The sequence below is a fragment of the Stegostoma tigrinum genome, chromosome 10, assembly GCF_030684315.1.
Source record: "Stegostoma tigrinum isolate sSteTig4 chromosome 10, sSteTig4.hap1, whole genome shotgun sequence".
In the NCBI taxonomy this organism is placed as follows: Eukaryota; Metazoa; Chordata; class Chondrichthyes; order Orectolobiformes; family Stegostomatidae; genus Stegostoma; species Stegostoma tigrinum.
In genome coordinates, this window is record NC_081363.1 from 59250057 (window position 1) to 59277252 (window position 27196).

The 27196-nt window shown below is 39.8% G+C and overlaps 1 protein-coding gene across 5 annotated transcripts in view; it reads right to left on the reverse strand.

The window, feature by feature from the left end:
• Positions 1 to 27196, reverse strand: part of LOC125455634 (neuronal PAS domain-containing protein 3) — a 1150912-nt gene that overhangs the window by 174820 nt on the left and 948896 nt on the right. For all 5 annotated transcript variants that reach the window (XM_048537891.2, XM_048537893.2, XM_048537892.2 and 2 more), the window contains one exon: positions 18534 to 18708. In XM_048537891.2, coding sequence (XP_048393848.1) covers positions 18534 to 18708 — 175 coding nt within the window. The remainder of the gene's footprint in view (positions 1 to 18533; positions 18709 to 27196) is intronic.

Here is a 27196-nt window from a genome sequence, read left to right on the forward strand (position 1 = left end):
CAGCCAGTGATGCCCACAACCCACATCCCACAAATGAACAGAAAAAAAACATTTCCACTTGGCTTTATGTTATCAACAAACTTGAAAAAATATTGCATTTAATCCTAACAAGCTAATCATAGATATGGACTGTGAATAGCTGGGGCTCAAGCACTGATCATTACAGTACACCAATAGTCACAGTCTGCCAATCGGAAAATGATACATTTATTCCTATTCTTTGTTTTAATGAGTTATTTCTAACGTTCACTAACCTCCTTATGAAAACCATTATAGACATCTGAATATACTGCATCTATCGGTCCCCCTTAACTATTCCGCTGGATACATTCTCTAAAAATTCCGACGGATTTGTTAAGTGTGATTTCTCTTCCATAAATCTACATTGCCCATACATAATCCTGTCATTATTTTTAATAGATCCTGTTCTCACATCCTTTATTATAGCACATGTTTCAGTGCTACAGTATATATAAATACTAGCATCTCTATAGGAAAAGAACTTTTAAAGGTTGGACAGCAAAATATTGTTTACTTTAAAGTTCTGTAACTACTGGAAAATTAATACAGAAACAGAAAAGGCTATAAACACTTATCAGATAGGAAACATCAGTAAAGAGGGAAAGGGCTAGTATTTCAGGTCAATGACCTTCACCAGAACCAACTTACTTATCTGGCTAGCAACAGCTAATATTTTAAAAAAATTCTGACAATTACCTCAGGAAAAAAATTATAATAACAACGAATAAGGAAAATAAATATTTATTTGGTGACGGTATGTTATCGAAACCTTTTCTTGATACTATATGAATCAAATCTGGCGTGATACATAATTCCCCTTGTTCATATTATACTTTGCCAGGGTTTCATTGCACCACAGGGAATCACATACCTACTGCATATATCTTATTGGTTGTGCAATGCCACTTACTATAATCTTTGAAATGTTTCATACACAGACCAACGTAGCCTCAAGTAAAGGAGGATGTGCATTAGCAGGGGAACAGAAAGAATGAAGATGCTGAAAATATGCTCAAGTCAGAATCATCAACATTTCAAACATAATTAATCAATGCTTGAGTAAAACAAAACTGCTTGCTTTCGTCGTAGACCACGAGGTAACAGAATAAGGGATTCACAACAGGATCATTTTTTTGTCCTTAGAAACAGATAATCCTGGAGATACTCAGCAGATCTGGCACCTATGGAGAATGAAACAAAGTGAGCCTTTCATCAGAGGTAGTTAAGAACTGCTGATGCTGGAGTCAAAGATAACACAGTGTGGAGCTGGAGGAGCACAGCAGGCCAGGCAGCATCAGAGGAGCAGGAAAGTTGACATTATGGTCGGGATCTGAATTTCTGAAGAAGGATCCCAACCCAAAACGTCAACTTTCCTGCTCTTTTGATGCTGCCTGGCCTGTTGTGCTCCACCAGCCCCACGCTGTGTTATCTCTGAAATTTTCATCAGATGTTTGTCTTTCAAGCCTTTAAACATGGGGCATCTTTTCACCTTCATTGCTTGGGGCCATTAAACATCACTTGGGCAAATTGCGGCAACAAAATATGGAGGAAGGAATGCTATCCATCTTTCATCATGTGTCATTCATTAAAGTTAGCAGAAGGAAAATCTGGCAGATTTTATAACAGGGTGTATTCTTTTATTGCTATATTTTCCTGCCTGAGGTCCTTCTATGTCGACTTATTTAATAAGCTGGCTATCACAGCTTATTCTCCAGTGGGGAAACAGCATACCATATTTAGAGCAACTTTGTACCGATAGCAGCACAGTGCTATATAATGTTGAATTCCATTAGAAGTAACTAAATGCATGAGGAGCGGCCCTCGTGCTCTGTCCCTAACCTTATCCTTGCTTCTAACCTCTCTTCCTTTAATATACTCAATAAAACTGGCCTCTTTGGCAAAGGTTTTGATTGCCTGCTCCAATATTGTTGTGTGGCTCGTGATCAAATTTAGGTTTAAATTATTTTGAATCAACCTGTTCAGATATTTTAAAACAACCTTTGGACAGCTGGAGCTTGAACCCAGATCTTCTAACTCATTGTTAGGGATACTATCACTGTAACACACGACCGTCAAATGTAATTTTTATAAAAGTCATGTGAAGTACCTTAGGACACTGCATCACATTAAAGCTGCCACATAAGTACAAGTTGTTGTTATTAATGACTTTCACTTTTGGTCTTAAATGACCACGTAACTTCAATCACACTGATAGAAAATGGGAACACCTGGTGCCGGAGAATAATTTAGTCAATTTTCTCTAATACTTTTTGTAATCCTTTATGTAATTTAGACAAATATGCCATGTTCTAAAGTAATTCTAATGATTGATCAATAACTGACAGGACCTGAAAATCTATTTATTTATTTATTCATTCAATCATTCATTTGTGGGATGTGGGTGTTGCTGGCTGATGAGCATTTAAGGCTCATCCCTCGTTGCCCTTCAGAAGATGCTGGTGAGCTGCCTTCTTGACCTGCAGCCGTGGGTTGGCTCACAATGCCATCAGAGTGAAAATTCCAGGATTTTGACTCAGCAACATTGAAGGAATCGCAATATATTTCCAAGTCACGATGGTGAATGGTTTGGAGGGGAATGTGAATGTTCCCATGTATCTGCTGCCCTAGTCCTTCTAGGCTGAACTGGTTGTGGGTTTGGAAGGTGCGGTCTGAGGACCTTTGGTGAATTTCTGCTGTGCATCTTGCAGATAGCAGATGTTACTGAGCATCAGTGGTGGAGAGAGTGGATGCTTGTGGATATAGTGCCAATCAAGCGGGCTGCTTTGTCTTGAATGGTGTCAAGCTTCTTGAGTGTTGTTGAGGCTGCACTTATTCAGCTAAGTGGGTGAACAGGGGGTTCTGCTATAACGCGATAGTTTCATTCTAGCGCAATGCTGTGTAATAGAAAATCACACCATGAAAGTAGCCAGGCCTATGGGAAATGTGGGGTTAGGGGCAGACAACCAAAAAAGCATAACACAAAGTATAACACTACTGTCAGCTATTCAGATGGGTTGGTCCAACTCTGACAGCAGCACAACTGTCTGCTCTATTCCCAAAGAATGCAGGATAATTACCCAGGCACCCTGGTCAACTCTCATCCCTTAGTTAGCAAAACAATGGCAGATTGTCTGGTCATTATTATATCATTGCTTGTGGGAAAGTGTTGTGTGAAAATATTTTCTACGATGACTGCACTTCAAAAATACTTCCGTGGCTGTCAAACTCTTTGTAACATCCGGAGGTTGTGAAAGGTGCAAGCTTTTGTCAGCAAGAAGATCTCGGTTCAAGTCCTACCTCAAGTCAGAACTCAATGGCCAGGGAAGGTGCATTCACTAAAAAGACTGAGTATCAATTGGCAAATTCTTCCAACGCTCCCAGTAGCAGACTAAGATTGGGAGAGAATCCTGGTCAGCCTTGTGACTAAGAGAACACTGCAGACTTTAGCGCCACCATCCACAGTTCCAAGCTGCAACATATACATATGTCTACATTGCCACAGCAACTCAGACCCCTTCAGCAAACTTTTGACCGCACCACAAGCATGTTGAGGGATATGGTGCAAAAGGTGGGAAAATCAAATTAAAACGTAAGTCAACCATGATCTTACTAATGCCTTAAGCAGACTGCAGGAGCCGTCTGTTGTACCCAGGCCCTGTGCCTCATAGTGTTTCCTTTCAAGGTAAGTTAACTACCCTGTTTTTCACTCTCCCCTACACCCTACTTTTCCTGGTAACATCAGCTGGCTTCTTACTTTTCAGCTTTAATGAAGGCTGACAGGGGGAATTTCTCTGGGATCCTCCGAATGACAATATTGCACAAGTTCACTGTAGGTATCATTAGCAACGGGCTCCTGACGGCAAGATGCCTACTCGACGGAATCGTATTATAGCCAATACAAGTTCGCGTTTTAGAAATAGCGTTCCCCTATCGTCGATCGAGTTATAGCCAATTCACATTGATAGAACACGTGTTAAAGCAGAAGCCCTGTATTCCATAACATTCTTGACTCGTGTCTTGTAGATGCTGGACAGGATTTGGGGAGTCAGGAGGTGTGCTACTCGCCACAGAATTCCTAGTCTCTGACCTGCTCTTGTAGCCATAGTGTTGTTTGGTGAGTCAGGTTGGGTTTCTGGTCAATGATAACCTCCAGAATGTTGACAGTAGAGGATTCAGTGGTGGTAACACCTTTGAATGTCAAGGAGCGGTGGTTAGATTTCTCTTACTGGTGATGGTCATAGCCTCATATTTATGTGGTACAAATGTTAGCCGTCACTTGTCAGCCTAAGCCTGGATATTTTCCAGATCTTGGTGCATTTGGGCACAGGCTGCTTCAGTATCTGAGGAGTTGCGACTGGTGCTGAACATTGTACAATCATCAGCAAACATCCCCACTTCTGACATTATGATGGAGGGAAGATCATTAATGAAGCAGCTGAAAATGGTTGGGCTGAGGATACTACCCTGAGGAACTCCTGCAGAGATGTCCTGGAGCTGAGGCAACTGATCTCCAACAGCCACGACCATCTACGTATGATTCTAACCACCAGAGAGTTTGCCCCCCGTTATTCACTGATTCCAGTTTTGCTACTGCTTCTTGATATCACACTTAGTTGAATGCAGCCTTGATGATAAGGGCTGTAACTCTCACCTCACCCCTGGAATTCAGCTCTTTTGTCCATGCTTAAACAAAGGCTGTAATGAGGTCAGGAGCTGAGTGGCCCTGGTGGAACCCAAACTGGGCACCACTGAGTAGGTTATTGCTGAGCAGGTGCTGCGAGATAGCACTGTTGATGACACCTTCCCTCACTTCACTGATGATCGAGAGTAGACTGGTGGAGTGATAACTGGCCTGGTTGGATTTATCCTGCTTTTTATGTACAGGAGATACCTGGGCAACTTTCCACATTGTTGGGTAGATGTCAGTGTTGTAACTGTACCGGCGCAACTTGGCTAGGGGAGTGGTAAATTCTGGAGGACAATTCTTCAGTACCATTGCTGGAATGTTGTCAGGGCCCGTAGCCTTTGCAGTATCCAGTGTCTCCAACCGTTTCTTGGTATCATATGAAGCGAACTAAATTGGCTGAAGACTGGTATCTGTGATGCTGGGGACCACTGGAGGAAACTGAGTTGAATCAACTTCTTGGCACTTCTAGCTGAAGATTGCTGCGAATGCTTCAGCCTTATCTTTTGTGTTCGGATGCTTCATTCTCACTCACTCTACTACAGCCCAGAGCACTGATGTGTAGGATGACACTGCTCAGCACATAAAGGTTATCTGCGCATTTTTAATCAGTTAAAGCTCCAGCTATGACTTGATATTTGCTAATTCATGCTTAAGGTTTCTGTGTTTAGCTAAGAAACAACTTGTATTTGTGTAGCATCTATTACGTCCTTCTAAACTGTTAAAGCAATTCCTGGCCAATGATTGTCATTTTGACTATTTCTATGTAAGTAAATGTGACATCTAATTTGAACACAAAGCCCAAAAACAGAAAATTAAGTTAATGTTTAGATGAAGAAAACATATTGGCTATAGCATTTGTGAAATTTCTTTTCGTCTTCAAATTATGCCTCTTGCTTGTCAATCCCAACACGGCATCAGCTGAACACCTCATCTGAAGGATGACATCTCTGAGAATGCAGCTCCTTCTAAGCAATGAATGTAAGTGCCATTTTAATTGATGTGCTTCAGAAGAGTTTTTTTTGCTGCAGAAACAGAATGTGTATTTTGTACAAAAAAGAAACACTACCATTGTGCATTTTCTAGAAATTTGAATGGAAGGTCAAACATTTGATGTTTCAGGCACATCAGACAGAAAGCAGATTAAAAAATAACTCAGTCTTATGTGAAAAGACAAAATTCATTCTTCAGAAAGTAAAATATTAACAGCATCATTCTCTGATCTGCCAAGTGGCAACTCCCAACACAAGTGGAGATCAAAGTGCGGACAAATTTATCTTCACTCGATCTTCATCAAGGTATTGTGCATAATTAGAAAATGCAGGGGGAATGACCATACCAACATGCCTGTTCCTGTAATCACAAGCAATTGATGCCAATAATATATTGGAGATACTCAATTTAAACTGTACTCCGAGCAATTCATTTTTTGAACTAAAAGAAGCTAACTATACAATGCAAATAGCACAAATGGTTATTTCTTGCTAAAATAAATTAATGAATAATTTGCATTCAGTCTAGATCATATACTTTGCCTTGAATAATGAAACAATGCACATCCATTACATGGACAAATCCAACAGCCCTTCTGCAATTCATGAACAGCTAGACGATCAGTGATTTAAACAAGGGCAAAATACAGTCTATGCTGGAATCTGAAATAAAGACCGAAAATGTCGTAAATACTCAAGTCTCACAGTAACTCTCTCGCCACAGATGCTGACAGACCTGGTGAATCTTTTTGGCACATCTGTCTTCAGATTAATTATATAACAACTTTTAGGTGAAATAATCCACATCATATACCAAATAATTGATGACACAAATTATGAGTCAAAGTTTCACAGGTGAAGGAAAAACAAAAGCAAACATTGGGAAAAATATCAGAATATGGATAATGTGGAATACTTGACTTCTTTAAAATATATGCCCTTCTTTAAAAAATCAAGATATGAGAAAGTATTCATATTTTTGATTGGCTTCTTGCTTACTTTAAAAATACATAAGACTTACTTTGATTATAATCATTTCTTATCTTCAGCCATGGTATGTGATTGTTCTCGGCTAGGCCAGCATTTATTAGCAATCCCTAACTGCCCTGGAGATGGTGATAGGAAATTGTCTTCTTGAATTGCTGCAATTCCTAGGTTGTAGGAGCACCCACAGCAACATTCAGAAGGAAGTATTAGGATTTTAACCCAGCGACAGTGAAGAAAAAGTAATGTAGTTCCAAGTCAAGTCTTTTTTTGAGGAGAACTTGCAGCTGGTGATGTTCTCATGTACCTGCTGCTACTGCTCTTCCAGTGATAGAGGTCAAGGGTTTGGAAGGTGTTGTTGAAGGAGCCTTGGTGAATTACTGCAGTGCATCTTGTAGATGGTACGTACTCTGTGACCTGGATTGGTGAAGGGGGTGAATATTGAAGGTGATGGATGGGGTTCCAATCAAATGAGCTGCTCTTCCCTGGATGATGTGAGCCGCACCTATCTAGACAACAGTATTGCATCTCACTCCTGAGTTGTGCCTCGAGAACATATTTCACAGGGCGGGATTGATTGCAACAACAGATTGGCAGGAGAAGCAGTAACTAAACAATGGGATACTTTCAAAAAGCTGATACAGTCAAGATATATTCCCTTAAATGGGAAAGGTATAACAAACAGATCCCTGGATGACAGAAAAGGTGGAAGTTAAGATAAAGAAGAAAAAAATGAAAAGTGTCAGGTCGAAAATCAAATGGAGAAGCAAGAACAATACTGAATGCTCAGAAGAGAAAAAAAGAGAAACAAAGAGGAATTATGAAAAAAGACTGGTAGGATGAAGGGTCTAGGCCCGAAACATCAGCTTTTGTGCTCCTGAGATGCTGCTTGGCCTGCTGTGTTCATCCAGCCTCACATTTTGTTATCTTGGTAGCCAACATAAACAGGTATCCCAAAGTCTTCTATGGCCATACAAACTGTAAAAAGGTGATAAAAGAAGGAGTAGGGAATTTACATATGGAAGCTGGAAGCATAGCAGAGAGATGCTACCCAGGCCATGGTGAAAAAGTGTTGGATAGACTATTGGTACTTCAAGTTGACAGGACCCCAGGAACAGATGAGGTGCATTGAAAGATTTTGAAGGAAGTAACAGTGGAAATTGCAGGGGACTGGCCACAAACTTTCAGTGTTCCCTAGATTCAGGGGAAGTGCTGGAAGTCTAGAAACATGTAAACATTACAGCCTTGTTCAAGAAAGGTTAGAAAGATAAGCCCAGAAATTATGGACCAGCAGTTTAACTTCAGTAGTTGGGTAGCTTCAAAAGACAAATATTTGGGATAGAATTAGTAGTCACATGGAAAAAGCTGGAAGAAACACTACAAATTTCACTGTAAAAGAGGAAATCATGCTTAACTAACTTACTGGAGTTTTTTGAAGAGCTAAAAGGAAATCTCCAAGAAGGTAACACTGTTGATGTGGTATACATGGATTTTCAGAAGGGTGTTTGATACAGTGCCACATAACAGGCCTGAGGCAAGTTATAGGTCATAGTATAGAAGAATCAGTAGCAAACATGGGTACAAAATTGGCTGAGTGATAGACGACAAAGACTCACGGTCAATGGCCATTTTTCAGGCTGGAGGAAGATTTGTAATGGAGTTATTCAGGGTCATATTGGGGTCCTTGCTTTTCTGAGATGTATTAATGATTTTGATCTTGACATATAGGGGTAATTTCAAAGTGTGCAGATGACATAAAAAGTGGCAGAATTATAAACTGAGAGGAGATCAGTGTAGAAATCTAAAAAGCCAGGGGAGACAAGTTGGTGGAGTGTTAGGTTGCAAATGAGTTTCAATGCAAAGAAATGTGAGGAGATGCACTTTGGTAGGAAGAACATTGAAAAACAAAATACAATCGGGGTACATTTATAAGGAGGATGCAAGAGAAAGATGATTATTTGAATAAATATAATGTCTTCTTGAATGTCTCAATTGAATTTGCCCCCAGCACAATTCCAGACATTCCATACCCTAACTACTCACTGTGTGGAAAGCTTGTTCTCATATTGTCTTCATTTCATTTGCATATTGCTTTAAATCTATGTCCTCTTGTTCTTGTTTCTGTGTATATGCACGGATAATTCGAAGTGGTAGGACAGGTAGAGAGAACAGTAAATGAAGCTTTCGGTATCCTTGACATTATTAATAGTGTTATAGAGCAAGGACATGATGTTGAACTTGTAGCTGTGTATATTTCTGGTGACACATCATAGGAAAGATGTGAACTCTTTGGAAAGAGTACAGAATCTGTTTACAAGAATGGTCCAATGAATGAGAAGCTTCAGTTATGAGAATAGATTGACAAAGTTGTGACTGTTCTCTTTGAAGAGAAGAAGACTGAGAGGAGATCTGACTGAGGTTTCCAAAACCAGAGTGAGCTAGATAGATAGATTGAAACTGTTCCTGCTTGTAAAAGAAACAAGAACAAGAGGGCATGGCTTTGAAGTGATCTCAAAAGAAGCAAAGGCAATGTGAGTTTTTTTTATTCTGTGAGTAATTAGGGCACAGAATGTATTACCTGGATGTGTGGTGGATGTGAGTTCAATTGAGGCATTCAAGAGGATATTGAAAGATTATTTGGATAAAAATCGAGTATAATTGGGAAAAAAGCATGGGATCAGCAACAAGTCATAATGCTCACTTAGCAAGCTGTTACAGGTATGGTGGGGGTAAATAGCTTCCTTCTTTACCATAATACTTTAAAGATTCTGTCATTCATTATCGAAGAATGCATAATAATATTGTGGCCTCTTGCAGTCATTACCATTACATTATGTGCACTAATTGCCTCCTTATCATGTCAACTAAGTGACCAAAATCAGACAAATATACACAAAAGAAAACTTTAGATTTTCATCTCATAAAGACAGCCCACACTGAGGACTGAAAGACAGTCCATACCGAGGACTGTGAATCCCCTGAGGGTTCAGTCAGTTTCACCTCAGTGATGAAGTACAGCTAAGGGTCTCTGCCATAAGCCTCTTCCTAGTGGAGGTTCACTGGGTGCCACGAATAGAAGAGACAGGATTAGTTGTGGAAGAAACATAACAGCTTGTTAAGGTTAAGAATGAGTTAGCACTGATGGAAATGGAGGACTAGTACAGCCCCATGAAGTTCACTGGTTTGGTTGGCCATTGAGGACTCCTTGCCCTCCACCCACCCACCCCCCCAAACAACCCCAGAGTGATCAGACTCATCTCCAGCCAGTTTGAGAATTTTCTCCTTGTAATAAGTGAGGAGGCTTATCACCCTTAGCCCACTGGGGAGGTGCTGTTGAAGGATCTTTGTTGAACTTCTGCAGCGCCTGTCATACATTAAATACAATTCTATTGTTGTGCATTGATAGAGGAAGAAGTGAATACCTATGGATGTGGCACTAATTCAAGCAAGCTGCTTTGTCCTTGATGATGTCAAGTTTCTTGAGTGTTGTGCACTCATCTAGGCAAATGGGGGGTATTCCATTATATTCCTGACTTTAGCCTTGTAAACTGTAAATTTGGGGAATCAGAAGGTGAGTTATTTGCTACAATATTCCTAGCTTCTGACCTGCTCTCGTAGCCACAGCATTTTTGTGGGTAGTCCAGTTCAGTTCCTGATTAGTGGTAAATACTAGGATGTGTATAATGAAGGATTCAGTAATGATAATGGCATTGAACATCAAGAAGCAATGATTGGATTCTCTTTTGTTAGAGATGGTCATCACCTAGACCTTGTGTAATGTGAATGTTATATACTACTTATCAGGCCAAGTCCAGATATTATCCAGGTCTTGCTACATTTGGGAACAGGCTATTTTAAAAGTCAACTCCACATTGATCCTCTGAAGAACATCCCAGCCAGCCCCAATTCCTCAACCTATCCTTGTAGCCCTGCATTTCCCATAGCTAATCCATCTAGCTTGCACATCCCTGGATACTGTGCATATTCTACCATGGTCAATCCACCTAACCTGCACAGAGCAGCAGGTGGAAACCCACGCAGACATGCAGAGAATGCGCAAACTCAATGCAGACAGTTGTCCAAGAATGGAATCAATTCCAGGTTCCTTGTGCTGTGAGGCAACAGTGTTAACCACTGAGCCACCATGCCACCCTAAATCATTAGTAAATATTTCCAATTCTGACCTATGATTGGAGGGAAGGTCATTGATGAAACAGATGAAGATAGTTTGATCTTGGACAGTGGCCTGAGAAAATCTTACAGAGTTGTCCTGGAATAGAGATGACTGACCTTTGTCGAACCCAAACATCTTCTTTTCTGCTCAGTATGACTCCAATTGGTACAGAATATTTCCTCTGATGTCCTTTGACTCTAGTTTTGTTTGGGTTCCTTGATGCCACACTTGCTCAAATGAGGTTTTGATGACAAAGGCAATCACTCTCACTCCACCTTCGGGGTACAGTTCTTTTGTCAATGTTTGAACCAAGGCTGAGATGAGATCAGGAGTTGAATGACCCTGGTAGAATTTAAATTGTTCATCAGTGAACACGTTGTTTCTAAGTAGGTACTGCTTAATAGCCCTGTTGATGAACACTTCCAACACTTTACCGATGCTCAAGGGTAGACTGATGGGATGGTAATTGGCTGGATTGGATTTGTTCCGTATTTTGAGTATCTGGGTAATTTTCCACATTGTCAGGTTGTTGCAACTGTTGTAGCTGTCCTGGAACAGCTTGGCTAAGCATGCAGCAGCATCTGGAGCACAAGTTTTCAGTGCTATTTCCAGAATGTTGTCAGGGCCAATAGCCTCTTACCATTTACATTGTTTTTAGCTGTTTCTCGATATCACATGGAGTGTATAAAATTGGTCGAAGATTGGCATCTGTTGAAATGGGTCATCTACCTATGCCTGAAACTTGTTATAAATGCTTTAGCCTTCACTTTTATACTGATGTGCTGAACTCACCCCTCACTGAAGGTAGGCATATTTGTGCAGCCTCCTCCTCCAGTGAGCTGTTTCATTGCCCACCACCATTCCCAACTGGACGTTGCAGGACTGTGGAGCTCAGATCTAATCTATTCACATGAAATTGCTTAGCCCTGTATATCTCTTGCTGCTAAGTGTTCTCTGCTGTAATTTCACCAGGGTGACTCTTCATTTTTAGGTGTGGTTGGTGCTACCCGCCATGCTGTTATGATTGCGCATTAAAACCCTGAAGTACCATGTGGCTTTAACCTTTAATTCTGAAATGCATTTTCAGTTAGAGATCTGCTACAGAGACAAGAAAACTACAGATATAAAAGATTCAGTGCTTTTCCTTTGAAGAAAAATAATGACAGTTGTTAAAAGCCAATTCCAGCTCTATTGAAGTATGCTAGTCAGACTGACCATTCGTGTATGTACCAACGGCTGCTCAAGTATTCGTGTGCTTGGAAGGGCACAATTGAAAAGTCACTAATGTTATAGGTGTTTCTCAGAGTGCTACAATGAAGCTAGCTAGCAGGACAACATGAGGGAGATGTTCTCTCACTCTGAAGAATCAGGAGATAGGAACATCTATCAGCCTACACAATCAAGAAAGGTGAGAACGGCTGCTCAACTATTAACATCAACACAACTGGTAACCTTTGCTACAACAGCCTCAACATTCTGTTATTCACTCTTCATAAATAATTCAGAGATTGATTTGTTTTGTTCATTGTAGCCTTTTGAACTCAACTCATATTTATCTATGTGTAAGCATAATTGCACTATTGTTTCTTCTTGTGTTCAGTAATTATTAAACCCACATTTTGTGAACTTAAGAAAGCCTGAATAAACTGGTTCTTTTTAAAAGATAAGCTCATGTGGTCTGGGAGAAAGGTATTCACAAGGAAAGGGATCCTTTGAAATTAACATTGTTGTCACCAAGCGAGGCAACAGGTAAATAAAGGGAAGCTAGCTCATCCTACTGATTCAGGAATCTAAGAGTTTAGGCTATAGTAATGATTTGAGAATCCTGGCCTGAGATCTGGTCATAATAATGCCCTTTCTTACTGTGTACCGAACCAGCGTTGATCTCCTGGTTTGAACATAATAGTAGAATAGGTGATATGGTGGGCTGTGCAGTCACAGATTGTGGCTGAATACAATTCTGCTGCTACTGATGGACCACTGTGTCTCATGGATGTCCATCATGAGTAGCAAGGTCTGTTTAAGGTTTATCCCATTTAGCATAGTAATAATGTCAAAAAATATGATAGAGCACATCCTCAACGTGAAGATGGGACTTTGTCTCCATAACCGCAATGTGGTGATCACTCTTTCCAATACTGTCATGGACAGAAGCATTTATGGCAAGCAGATTTGTGAAGATAAGATCCAGCATATCTATCCCCCTTGTCTGTTCTTTTACCACATGCCTCAGGCCCAGTCTAGCAGTGATGTCCTTTAGGACTTGACCAGCCCAGTGAGCAGTACTGCTTCAGAGAAATTTCAGTTGATGCACATTGTAATTGTCCACCAAAAACTACATTCTGAACCCTTGCTGCCCTCAGTACTTACTCCAAGTGGAGTTTAACATGGAGGAGTGCTGATTCATCAGCTAGGGGTGTGCAATGGGGTTACATGGTAATCAGCAGGAGTTTTAATTGTCCTTGTTTGACCTGATGCTGAGACACTTCATGGAGTCCACAGTCAATGTTGAGGACTCCCAGGGCAACTCCAATGCAACTGTATATCACTGTGCTGCCATCTCTACTGGGCCTATTTGCTGGTGGAACAGAACATATTTAGGGAAGCTGACTGAGTTCTCTTGGACATGATCTATAAGGTATATTTCTCTGAGAATGACTACGTCATGCTGTCACTTGATAACTCTATGAGACAATTCTCCCTATTTTGGCACCAGTTCCCAGATGTTAGTAATGATTACTTTGCAGAGTCCGGAAGGCAGAGACTTCCATTGTCATTTCTGATGCCTAGGTCAGTGCCAGGTGGTACACCCTATTTTGTTCTCTTTTGGGACGTTTTAACAGTTTAATACAACAATGGCTTGCTAGGCCATTTCAGAGGGCAATCAAGAGACAACCAAATTGCTGTTGGTCCGGAGTCCAAATAAAGCCAGCAATTTCTTTTCGTAAAGAACAGTAGTGAACCAAATGGGCACTTCCATTGTTCCATCCTCCACTGTTATTACAATGTGATATTTACTGCTCCTCTTCCTGCCTGAGTGATATCTTAAGAAAAAAGATAATGAGATATCGGGAAGACTCTGGTCTAGTGATATTATCATTGGATTGTTAATCCAGAGACCCATGCAATGTTCAGGAAGAAAGGTATCCAGAAGGAAAAGGATCCTTTGTAAACTAACACTGTTGCAATTAACTAACCTGGGTTTGATTCCCACCATCTCAGTTGGTAGAATTTGAATTGATTAAATAAAGTCTGGAATGAGGAGTCTAATTATGGCCATGAATCTATTGTTGACTGTCGGGGAGAAAAAACTCTTCTGGTTCACTAATGTCTTTTTGGCAAGGAAAGTGCCATCCTTACCTGGTACATCCTACATGTGACTCCAGACTCGCAGCAATGTGGGTGATTCTTAACTGCTTTCAGGGTAATTCGGGATGGGCAGTAAATGGTGAGCTAAATACAGAAGCACTTAAAACACTGCTTGCCTCTTGGATCAATGAGATAGGACCTTCTGGTATCAGCAGTGGTAAGTTGTCAGTTACATGGACCATGCTATAGGACTGGGAAGTTCACTGTCAAGAACAGCACACATCGTCAGCCTCCAACTGGAGTGTGAATTCTGAGAGGCTGATTGGGATCTGGCATTGTACTTATTTTGCCCAAAGCTATGAATGTAATTTTACCTTTTTCTGACAGTGATCCAGTTTCCAGTTTCTCCTAATGATTCTTCACATGCTACTATGTTCAACAAACTCAGTGGAAGTTGGCTTGGCTTGGGAGGATGGCCTTCTCCTACTACCCCCAGAAAGAAAATCCAGAAGGAAAATGCAGCAAAGCTTGCGAATGGCCCATGTTGGTCAGATTTACCTTAATTAACTCAAAATGGAGTTCTAGTATGACCAGTATATTCATTTCTGTATGTGACTTTTTTTAATATGACTTGTTTTTCTTTCTGGCAACCTTCTCCTTCTCCCTCACTATAACAAGGAAGGCCCCGAGGTCAACTTCTCCTAAATAAGGAAATGACCCGCCACCTCGCCCCACACTCCTTTTCATCTCCTACTGCTGCTGTTTCAACCACCTCAGTTAAAGGATAACCACAGTACTGTTACCATGATAGATTTAAAATGTGGTCTCGCTTGCATAGACCCACCTCCATGCTCAACTCATGAATGCTAACTGACAAGCAAAATCACCTCACAGCCTACAGCAGCCTTCCTCTGTGAAAACCAGAGTGGAAATGTGTTGTGATGGCTTCCAATATACCCCCCAACTTCCACCTTGGGGAGTATCCAGTACCTGGGAACTGTTCCAAATCTGGGTGAAATAATCTTGCCACATATACTTCCTTGGAGCCACAGGTCAACCATCCCCTGCACTAGTTTTGCTTCAGGGTAAAGAAGTTTTTTTTAAAAAACAATTATCGGTTTTTTAGTCTTCTCTGTGTTGCAGGCAGGCATATATCAGCTTGATAGGTTCCAGATAAATAGATATAATAACCTAAGGCCAACTTCAAATACACAATCCTCGCGCTAAATCTTCTAATGCAGGAAAATGTATCACTAAGAACTCAAACATGATGAAGTGAATGAGTCAGGCATGCTGCCTTTTTGCTTGAATATGGCCCAAAACACTAATGCAGTAGTCTAAAATTCATCAAGTCTTTCTATCTAAACCCCACATGCAAGTACGTTACTGGGGAAAGGCTTTCAAGGCTTCTCTCATGACTGCTCTGAAAATTTCCAACTTGAAGGTATTCAAGAATGACACACACTGACTTGTTTGAGAGTAACTCAGCTTGGTACCAGTCCTGCTATCATCTAGAAATTTCAATGCAGAATTATAATACTGAAGAAGGACAAACATCACAAGCAGGGAGATTCATGATAATTTGTCATGATAATTAAACACTGATCAAAAGATGACGAGTGGTATCAAGAGCACACAGCATATGGATTCTGCCAACTTAACAGCAATACACTGAAAGTTGGTGCAAGTATCATTAGCACGTACCTATACTACAGTTGCAGAGCAGGTATTATTTTAATCTTTATGCCCAATTCTTGAATCAATTACTATTTAATTTACAGTTATTTTAAGACTCAACATTGAATACATTCAAGAATAATATCTTAAAAATAAGTAAGTAACACGATCAAATATTTCAAGATTACATGCAAGTGTTATCCTGAATTTTAAATTATATCTAAGGATTTTCTGGAGATCAGATAAAAAGCGACATTAAAGTTCATCTAAGCAATTACCGGACAAAGTAGTGTCTTCTGTTGTTTGCTCTATATATAATTAAACAAGAACAACTTAGATATAAGACAATTTCATTGATCAAAAATCAAGAGGTTGTAGATCTTACATTAACAACACAAGTCCAAAAATAATGCTTCGGCTGCTGAAAGTAAAGCTATCCTAAAATATGACCTGTTGTGCATTTCTGATAATATGTTATAATATTTATTTGTGTTAAGAGAGGATTTTTTTGTTAAGAATATCATTAGTTTAATAAATAGTGAAGGGATGTGTCAAATGCAATTACAAAGATAATTTGAGACACTTTCACATGTCAAAATTATATTCCAAGGCTTTTGTAAAAACTTGTTAATCTAAAAATGGCCCCGATTTTTGATTCTGGTGTGTGGTGTGTTCACTTGATGCATACAAAAACATTTAATTAGGTGAAAGCACTCATGAATAAACAACCGCATGATACTTTGGCCCGATTTTAGAATTCCTCCTTCGCCTTCTGTTGACTAGTGTACAATAACAGGTACAGAAATCCTCACACTGCAATTGCAGGCAATGCAGTGAAATAGAAGTATGACTGGGAACTGAATTAAACAACAAAATAGCAAATGTGCACAATTTAATTTACTTCATTTATGCTTTGTGCTTGCTCAGATAATGGCTGTTCAGGCAACAGCCAATGTTTGTGTACTCTACCTTGGAACTGAAGATTGACTGATAGATAGCCTGAATGCTGATGCAGATATTTGTGTAGTCCTTCACTGCTTCAGCCTATCTTCAATTCCACAATTCTATACACATGAAGGTTTACTATTACTTTTTGATCACTTTATGAATATTGAAAAAATATCAAGATAAAGAATTACATTACAATTAAATAGTACGTTATTCTTGACTGAAAGCAATTTACATAGAAGCTTTAAAACTGAGTAGGTTCAGCATTTGCCATTTTATCACATTGGGCAGTGTGAATTTATTATTTCATTAAAATAATGGCAATAATGTATTAAAAGATGTGAATTATTTCATGCAAATAGAGCAGGTTAGTCTGATTGAATAGCTGGGAAACAAATTTATGTTGTTCTGTTAGCTATTGTAACAGCGATTTTCTCCAGGACAATTTTAATTGTTCAGATATACCCAGAAAGGAAGATTTTAATTGACATATTTTGGTTGATCAGAAGGGTGTTTTAACAAAGAAATAATTGAGTCTGTATAATTTGTGGAAGAGAAGTGCAGTACATATCATACACACTCATCCTTGACACCATATAGGTGAAGAATACTGAATAAATTCTAACCAATGTACAACGCACTTTAAGTTAGACATAGACATCCCTGAGTGGATTTGTATTAGCTATGCAGTACAAGAAAATGAATGCTATATTAAATTTTCCATGCCTTCTTAGTACAATAATGATTTCCCAAGTAAGCAAACAGATCTTAGACTCTTAATCAGACCTCTCATTAAATTCTCCACCTCCTTCTCCAGAGAAAATTCACTTTTTAAACTGGTCCTGCTTTCTCTCATCCACTCTGACTCATAAGAATATGAAATATCTACTTTAAAAAAAGTACAAAAAGGATAAAGCCACAAATGTGGAACTTCAATTAATTTAAAGCCCCAATCAGTAAAGAATAAATCCTTAGCAGATCTAATTATCAACGCTCTCAGTAGACCTCAGCAGACCAGCCTATCTTCCCGCTGTTTGAACAGCTTGATGAACTAAGGGACTGATGGATATCAAATCATTTTGTTTAATTTATAAATGGATTTTCCCCTAATACTTAAATTATCATCAGTACAACACCATCAAAATGGGAACATCCTGAATGCAAAGTCTTGCAAGCAGTCTGGAAAGAATCCCAATGAGCAATGTTGCTTCACTTCAATCCCCCCTGATTCATCTAATTAAACAGGAAGGAGCAGAGTAGGGGATGGGGGCAAGTCTGTATAAAATTATCGCATGCATTGCTTTTGTTAATTTGATGTTGTATTCCTAGTTGATGTACTGCAGGTAGCATAAACATTGTACTTCAAAACAGAAAAAAAACAAGTAGGAATTATCAATAATTTTAAAATTGTATTATAAAAAGTGCAGTGCTAAACATGAGTGTCACAAATTGCAAACAAATTTTTAAAACTAGGATGCACTCAAAATAATATCTGAATTTCTTCTATTGTTACTAGTACATTTTTTTATACTGATGCTTTTGGCAAATTTATTTCAGTCATTTTTTCAGTTGAATTAAGTCAGATTTGTCCAATCAGTTCTGAACATTGAGCAGTAATATTATATAGGATCTTAACTATATCTAGGTTTATGTTTCCCTCTGGTCTTCATATCAGTAAATAGAGCTCAATCATTTCACAAAGGTCTAGCCCTCAATCCTGTCCTTTTCTGGTTGAAATTCCCACCTGGCTCAGGGGTCTCAGACTGCGAGGACGAAGATGCTGAGCTGGCTCCATCCTCTGTGGTACCCTGTGAGAGAATGCCTCGCCCTGGGGGAAGTTTCATGCCCAGCTGCTCTGCCATCTCCACATGGTCTCCAGGGTGGATATAATCAAACACACTGCTGCCTGTCAGTTCCACCTGAGGGGGCAGAAGTTAAAGTCTAACATCAGCATTCACTTTTCAATCAAATCCACAATACTTAAAAAAAAAACGGCTGTTAGTTGCTACTGTAGAGATGCTGAAACTATGATAGAATGTGTTTTGCTTGCTGTATACCAATCCAGAACCTTTGTAATTGCATTCAAATACTTCAGGTTAAAGTGCACTTTTATTCATTCTATTAAACTAAAAATAACCCAGAAATAAAATTTATAAGTATGGATGAATGAACAATTTCTCTTTGGTTATTATAAGACCCTGCAAATATTCCTCACAATTTATTCTCTTAAAATAATGTAAAGAAACCTGATTAGCACCTTTTAAGAGAGTAATTTAAAGAATTTGAATGAGTTTATTAAAAAGGGTCATTTATCAATGTGAATTAGTGCTGAGATTCCTCATTTAAGAATATTACATTCATTGGGTAACCAGATAAGTTATTTTCAAGTTCTGGTTGAAATATTTATCTTGAGTAATGAACAGTAAACTGCAAAAAAAATATGTATTTTAGACCGTATGTAAATATATTAATTTGGTCCTTAACCTCACTGTGTTTTTATGTTAAAAACTTCCAAATTACAGAAAATGTTAGTTTGACAACATCTTTGCATACTTGATTTCTTAAGACGGCTGTCATTTCATGAAATAGCTATTAAATTATTTCTACAGTAAATCCTGTGGGAGCAAGGCCTGATATTGGTCCGGAGTTTCCATTGGCCACAGAGCCATAATACCGGCATAGATAACAGCTACACACGGGAGCGTGCAAAATCCCCACCATAGCACACCTGGAGGAATTGCCTGGGCAACTCAATTTTCTGCTGGACAACTCCTGCCTGGTTCTCTGCAAAAGTCTCCATTTAAATCAATAAGTTTACAGTCTAACTCTTGAATAATGGTTAAATTAACTCCATAATATATTATATACATCCAGACCCCTCAAGCTCCTGTACACCAGATCCAATGTCCACCTGGAACTAGGCCCTGCTCTCACACAAATCCCCTGCTGGATTGGACACAGCCTGACCCCACCATGAGAATCGACTCAATTGCAACAGCATCTGCGCCGGCTGGGCCCAACCTGATCCTCTCCCTTCCCCAAATCTAATCCGACTTTCTGCTTTCAAACATGACTCAATATCCCTTTCCCAAATTCTGCCTAACACCATTCCCTCATTAGTACAGAACCTGACTCAACATTAACGCCAACCCCAACAACCACCAAGCCTGAACCAACCTGTTTGTCTGTTCTCCATCAGACCCAATTTCTCCCATTGAACCCAGATACTCTGAACACTGCACTGCTTTATCTTGCCATCTTGCACTCTGGCATCCTACACATCTGGCACTTATACCTACCGGACACGGTGCCCCCTACTTATCTGGTCGCATCACCCAAATTCATCTGTCATCCTTGCCCTGGCACACTGCACTTTCCCCAGCTGGCACCCTATTCATCTGGCAACCTACCCAACAACCCTATTTGTCTGGAATGCTACCAAGCTGGTATTCCATTAACCTGGCACACTACCCTCTACTCTTTTGGCTTCCTACCCCTTGGTTCCTATGGTCTGTCCATTTTTAATCCTTCCCAGCTGGCATTCTATGTACCTTGCACCTTACCTATATGGCATCCTGCTTACCTGCCACACTAACCCCAGTATCCATCTGCCATTCTACCCTCCAATCATCCAAACATAACACTTACCTTCTGCACTAGTGGTTTAAGAGCAGGTGACAAAATGGCTGTCTGTGCCTTTCAAGTTCTGATTTTGGCAGCTGACCTCTCTGAAAAGAGGGAGTCATGATCTACCTCCTTCTGACGTTCTACTCTATGAAAGAACTGTCAGGATCAGAGTAAGGCCCCACATTTCTGAGGAAGTCCTGAGTTAATCTCCTGTCAGAAATGTGGGGATCCATTCTTTCATATAAAAGAGCCAAAAGTTTGCCACTCATTGGAAATATATCTTTTTCTGTTAATCTGCAAGGTGACGGTAGACATGTTCTAAAGATGTTCTGATTTACAAACATTTTTCCAGAAACTGTAAGTATTTGTAACTACATTGAGTGTGCATATGAGACGATGAGAGGGTCACCACCAAGTCATGATCACATGTTCATTGGACTTAAAAATTAACAGCTGCCTCTCAGAATATGTGTAAATTGAGGTTAGCAAACCATATTTTCCTTTAAAAGCTATTTAGTACCAAATAGATGATAGTTATTGAAAAATCATAATTTAGTCAAGAGTAGTTCAACGATTGGCACTACTATTTTACAATGCCAGGGACCTGGGTTCAGTTCCAGCCTTGGGCAGCTGACTGTGCGGAGTTTGCACATTCTCCCTGCGGCTGTGTGGGCTTCCTCCAGGTGCTCTAGTTTCCTCCCACAGTCCAAAGATGTGCAGGTTAGGTGGATTGTCCATGCTAAATTTCCCATAGTGTCCATAAATGAGTAGGTTAGGTGGATTAGCCATGGGAAACGTAGGGTTTTTGGATGGGGGAGGGGAGTGAGTCTGGGTGGGATGCTTTTTGGAGAGTCAGTGTGAACTTGTTGGGGCAAATGACCTTTTTCCATACTGTAAGGATTCTATGATCTGGTTAAATTTATTTAGGTTTTATTTAATTAACAACACATTTTCCTGAAAAGTGCTTATATCAGTTTCAATATTCTGTCAGATCCCTCATCTCACGTAAAGTGCCTTAATGTGACCATTTTGCACAGGTATGACTGGATACCAAGTATTAGTTGAGTAATGGAGGTGCTGGGAGGAAACAGTGAGCACATTATAACCAACACTGATGTTCAGGTAAAAATTATTAGTCTCACTTACATAAACTTGTGATAGCAACGTGATCATATTTGTCATTGTGGTGTGCCCCGGTACCAGATGAAAGCATTGAGCATCTGAGCAGGAACCCTTTTCCCTCACCCACCTCCCATCACACAATATTTTTCCATCGTCATATCACCAGCAAACTGCCTTCAGTGCGACAGTATGCTCAATTAATTCTTTCTGAAGCTAAACATGTTTAAACATGCTAAAACTATGCTAAATAAATACAAAGCACTTTCAATTTAAAGATAAGAAATACTAAAAAAGCTAATTCTGTAATTATCTTTATTCCATTCTGTTTAAGAGTGACTGGTTTGACATGTACAGAAATAAATATACACTATTGCATATTTATATGTTTAAAAAAAATGTTATTTCGTGTAGGAGTTACCATCAGGTTTACTAATTTGCAATTGTTTGCTAATGACAACCAGCAATTGACATGATTTTAGAATTTTGTAAGGGAGGTTGTCAAAGAAAGAAGATTAAAGTTTAGGTTATTAAAAAGAGACAACTTCCAAATGGGATTCTGAACATAGGAAAATGATTTTCTTTCTTTTGTCACAACTGAATATTTAATTCAGAAAGATCAGCTACAAGCCACATGGATGAAGTTTTGCTTGGTGGCCAAAATAATCACATCTGAAGAGGTAACTACTTGATGGGGCAGCACAGTGGCTCAGTGGTTAGCACTGCTGCCTCACAGTGCCAGGGACCCAAGATTGATTCCACCCTTGGGTGACTGCCTGTGTGGAGATTGCACATTCTTTCAGTGTCTGTATGTGTTTCCTTTGGGTGCTCCGGTTTCCTCCCACAGTCCAAAGATGTGCAGGCATGGTGGATTGGCCATGCTAAATTGCCCAGTGTTCAGGGATTTGTAGTTTAGGTGGGCTATAGAAGGATGGATCTGGGTGGGATGCTCTGAGGGTCAGTGTGGACTTGTTGGGTCAAAGGGCCTGTTTCCACACTGCAGGATTCTTTTCTATGATTGATCTAAGTTCAACGTTAAACTTGGTTCTGCAATATTTTTGAAGGCCAAAGATACAAGATTCTGTTTTAGCTGTTGAGATGTTTATTTATTACCGTATTTATCCTGCAGAAAACTGCATCGTTTTCCCTGTTTTTAAAAAATTAAAACAGTAACTATTCAAAATCCTGGCTGCAGCATCCATTTCTGTTTCATGTGTAGTTCCATTCACTCAGTTTATTGGTACTTTATTCTTCACTGTGCGTTGTTTTCTACATGAGATTATATAGTTTCTTTTCTCACAGAATGCCAATTCCACTGCTCAGTCAATAACTTTGTCATCTACTCACCAGTAGAATTATTCTCAATAAGCACCCTGCCTTTGAATTTGGGAACCAGTATTTGGGCATGCATCTGGTCATTTTCTGGAACTGGGTACTTATGAATCAGACATTTTTTTTGATTTGCTCATTTATTAAACTGTATAGTTTTGCAAATTAATACAGAACCATGAGATCCCAATGAAAAGATCACATGTGAAAATCTACTGGTAACAATTGTGAATTCTAGAAATTGACAGCAGTATGGAAAATCAATTTGATTTACATATTGAAGTACTGAATTTCAAAGGAGGAAGTGCACTTGTAGCACCATGAGAAGGTCCACCCTAAAAAAAATCCATTCAATGCTTGTATGTATCTGTGTGCGTCTTCTATTTAAGGATTATCTGAGAATTCATTTACCATTTTCTATTTTACAGTTGTAAAACTATAGTGCGCAAGCATTACAATTATAATTACTTATTTGAAAACTAACATACTATTTCAACCACAAAGCCCAACCTGTATGCACATGCTATTAAATCATCAACAAGAATCCCTTATGTATTAGCCAACTCTTTTTCCCATCTCCTCAGTTTTGCAAATTGCATTTTATCCCAGAGACAGTAAAGCACCAGAGTTTAATCATTTAATAGCAGAAACAAAACTGCCATGACTTAGCTAAAAGCAGAAAACTATTCCTTCCACAATATCAAGGCAAGGTTTGGCTTTCAGTGTTGTCCAAATGTTACATTGAATGGTCACAAGACCTTTCTGCTTTAATTGTTTCTGTTACCTATAACACAAACAAGGCAGAACTAAGAACAAAGACAAATATATTTGTGATTGCTTTGAAAGAAAACATTTTTCCCCCCTGCAGTTATTTGATATCTATTTATTTTAAGATAATGACACTTAAAACAAAACTATTGAAAGCACAGTTCTTACAAGAAAATAGGGAATTATAAACATTGATTAGTCTTGTACTGAGATTTCATTTTTCTTTGTAAAGTGTTTCTAACATAATATTAAACAAGAACATTTGTGAATGGTATTATTTACTTCAGGATTTAAAGTTGTTTTATTCACCTTATATAGACATAAAATAAAAAGAGAGGTGAACATGACAGAGACAGAAATTCATTTGCACAGTGCTGTTCCTTGATAATGTCCTGTGGCACTGTCTGCCCCGGGGAATCAATGTTCTCCACAAGCTGTGCTATGCCAACAAATAATTCCTGTAAAATCTTTCAAATGAACATTGGAAGTTTATTCAGAGAGAGAGCTAAAAGAAGTTGGGAGATAAGGCTAACTATCTAACTATTGAGAAAGGAGGAGATTTCTCTCCACAACTAACGCCAGCCAGTTATTTGCCCTTCTTGTCACCTACAGCAAGAGCGAAATCACACTCTTGGAGAAGATAGGTTGTTCAGAAGTAAATAATGTTCTCATTATGGCAAATTAAATACAGCAAATGGTAATAAAAACCTAACTTGGCATTCAAATTTTAAGGAATCAAGTGCATTTCTTGGGAACATAATAACTAAGTAAATAAGTTCCCTTGAATAAAAATAAGAAGTCTGAAAAAAAAGTATAAGCATGCATATCTGGAAGATAAGAGGTGACAATGAGACAAGCGAACAGTTTCAAACTTGTTCAAGGCAAAATATGGATCAACAATATTTAAGGTGCTTTTTTTAAATTCACTTATGGGGCATGGGGTCACTGGCTGGACCAACACTGAGATAAGAGCTGCTGAGGGCCATCCACTACCCTTGCTACTGAATGTCCTCCCCCTCATGATACCCATCCTATGTCACTCATTGTGACCTGATTACCTTTGGCAATCCAGGGCCTATGTCCCCTGCTGGAATCGCATTACTTAGCCCATGGACTCTGTTCTCAGGGGTTAAAGTAGCATCTCTGTCCAGATCAGTGATAATAAAATGTGAGGCTGGATGAACACAGCAGGCACAGCAGCATCCCAGGAGCACAAAAGCTGACGTTTCGGGACTAGACCCCTCATCAGAGAGGGGGATGGGGTGAGGGTTCTAGAATAAATAGGGAGAGAGGGGGAGGCGGACCGAAGATGGAGAGAAAAGAAGATAGGTGGAGAGGAGAGTATAGGTGGGGAGGTAGGGAGGGGATAGGCTCTCCAACCCCACCACACCTGGCACCTTCCCCTGCAACCGCAGGAAATGCTACACTTGCCCCCACACCTCCTCCCTCACCCCTATCCCAGGCCCCAAGATGACTTTCCATATTAAGCAGAGGTTCACCTGCACATCTGCCAATGTGGTATACTGCATCCACTGTACCCGGTGTGGCTTCCTCTACACTGGGGAAACCAAGCGGAGGCTTGGGGACCGCTTTGCAGAACACCTCCGCTCGGTTCGCAATAAACAACTACACCTCCAGTCGCAAACCATTTCCACTCCCCCTCCCATTCTTTAGATGACATCTCCATCATGGGCCTCCTGCAGTGCCACAATGATGCCACCCGAAGGTTGCAGGAACAGCAACTCATATTCCGCCTGGGAACCCTGCAGCCCAATGGCATCAATGTGGACTTCACCAGCTTCAAAATCTCCTCTTCCCCCACCACATTCCCAAACCAGCCCAGTTTTTCCCCTCCCCCCATTGCACCACACAACCAGCCCAGCTCTTCCCCTCCACCCACTGCATCCCAAAACCAGTCCAACCTGTCTCTGCCTCCCTAACCTGTTCTTCCTCTCACCCATCCCTTCCTCCCACCCCAAGCCGCACCTCCATCTCCTACCTACTAACCTCATCCCACCTCCTTGACCTGTCCGTCTTTCCTTGCCTGACCTATCCCCTCCCTACCTCCCCACCTATACTCTCCTCTCCACCTATCTTCTTTTCTCTCCATCTTCAGTCCGCCTCCCCCTCTCTCCCTATTTATTCCGGAACCCTCACCCTATCCCCCTCTCTGATGAAGGGTCGAGGCCCGAAACATCAGCTTCTGTGCTCCTGGGATGCTGCTGGGCCTGCTGTGTTCATCCAGCCTCACATTTTATTATCTTGGATTCTCCAGCATCTGCAGTTCCCATTATCACTGTCCAGATCAGTGCCTGATACAAATATACCAATAAGGAGCAGGAATAGGCTCCTTGAGGCTTCTCCAATGTTTAATAACATCATGCCTCATCTGAATGTAACCTTAACATCAGTCCACCTCTGTCTTAAAAACGTTCAAATGTTTTGCTTTCAACTGATTTTTAGAAACAGAGTTCCATGGACAAACATTTCTCTGATTAAAATGTCTCCTATTTCTAGATACTTCACAAAAGAAACATCCTTTCCACAGCACCCTGTCAAGACCTCTGATGTTTCAATATGTTCCAATCACATTCCCTCTTCATTTTGTAAATTCAAGTGGATAAAGCCTGTCCAACCTCTCCTTACTAGACTAGCCACCCATTGTATAAGTAAAGCTTCCCTGAACTATTTCCAATGAAAGTATATCCTTCCTTAGATAAATAGACTAATACAGTATTCCAGATTCAGTCTCACCAGCGCCCTGTACAACTGAAGCATAACCTCCCTTCTTTTGCATCCAATTCCCTTCACAATAAACAATAACTTTCTATCAGCTTTCTAATTACTTACTGCACCTGCAGACTAGCCTTTTGTGATTCATGCACGAGAACACTCAGATCCCTCTCCATCTCAGAGCTCAGCAATCTCTTATTTTTGAAATAGTATGATTCTTTTGTGTTCTTTGTGCCAAAATGAAAAAAAATCACACAATTGCCAGATCCTTGTTCAATCACTTAACCTGTCTATACCCCATTGTAGTCTTCTATGTCCTCTTCGCAACTTACTTTTCTTATTTTTCTTTTCGTCATTAGCAAAAATACACACGTTGCTTCAGTCCCTTCAACCAAGTCATTTTGGTAAATGTAAAAATGATGGAAATTTTAATTTGGCTGTCTGCAGAAAAGAGGTAATGTTGGGTTCTGAGATAATAGGAACTGCAGATGCTGGAAAACCTGAGAGGTTCTCACTGCCTCTCCAGCTGACAGGCAAGACTCACATCACCTACACTGAATAAATCTCCCTCAATGTTTCTTTTAAGGTGAAAATAGTTCAAATAGTGTTATTTACTTTAAAAGGTGGATTCAAAAGCACAGATTCACTGTTGCATCATATACAGTTCATAGCCTATATGAGCTATTTTATAATTCACAGTCCTAGTGATGGAAACAAACAACAGCGCTTAATTTTGCTCATAAATCATAATACATTCATTAGGAAGTTGTGAATATTTTATTTAATAAATCTAATTTACTTACTGCAAAGGACTCTTGAAAATATGCATAA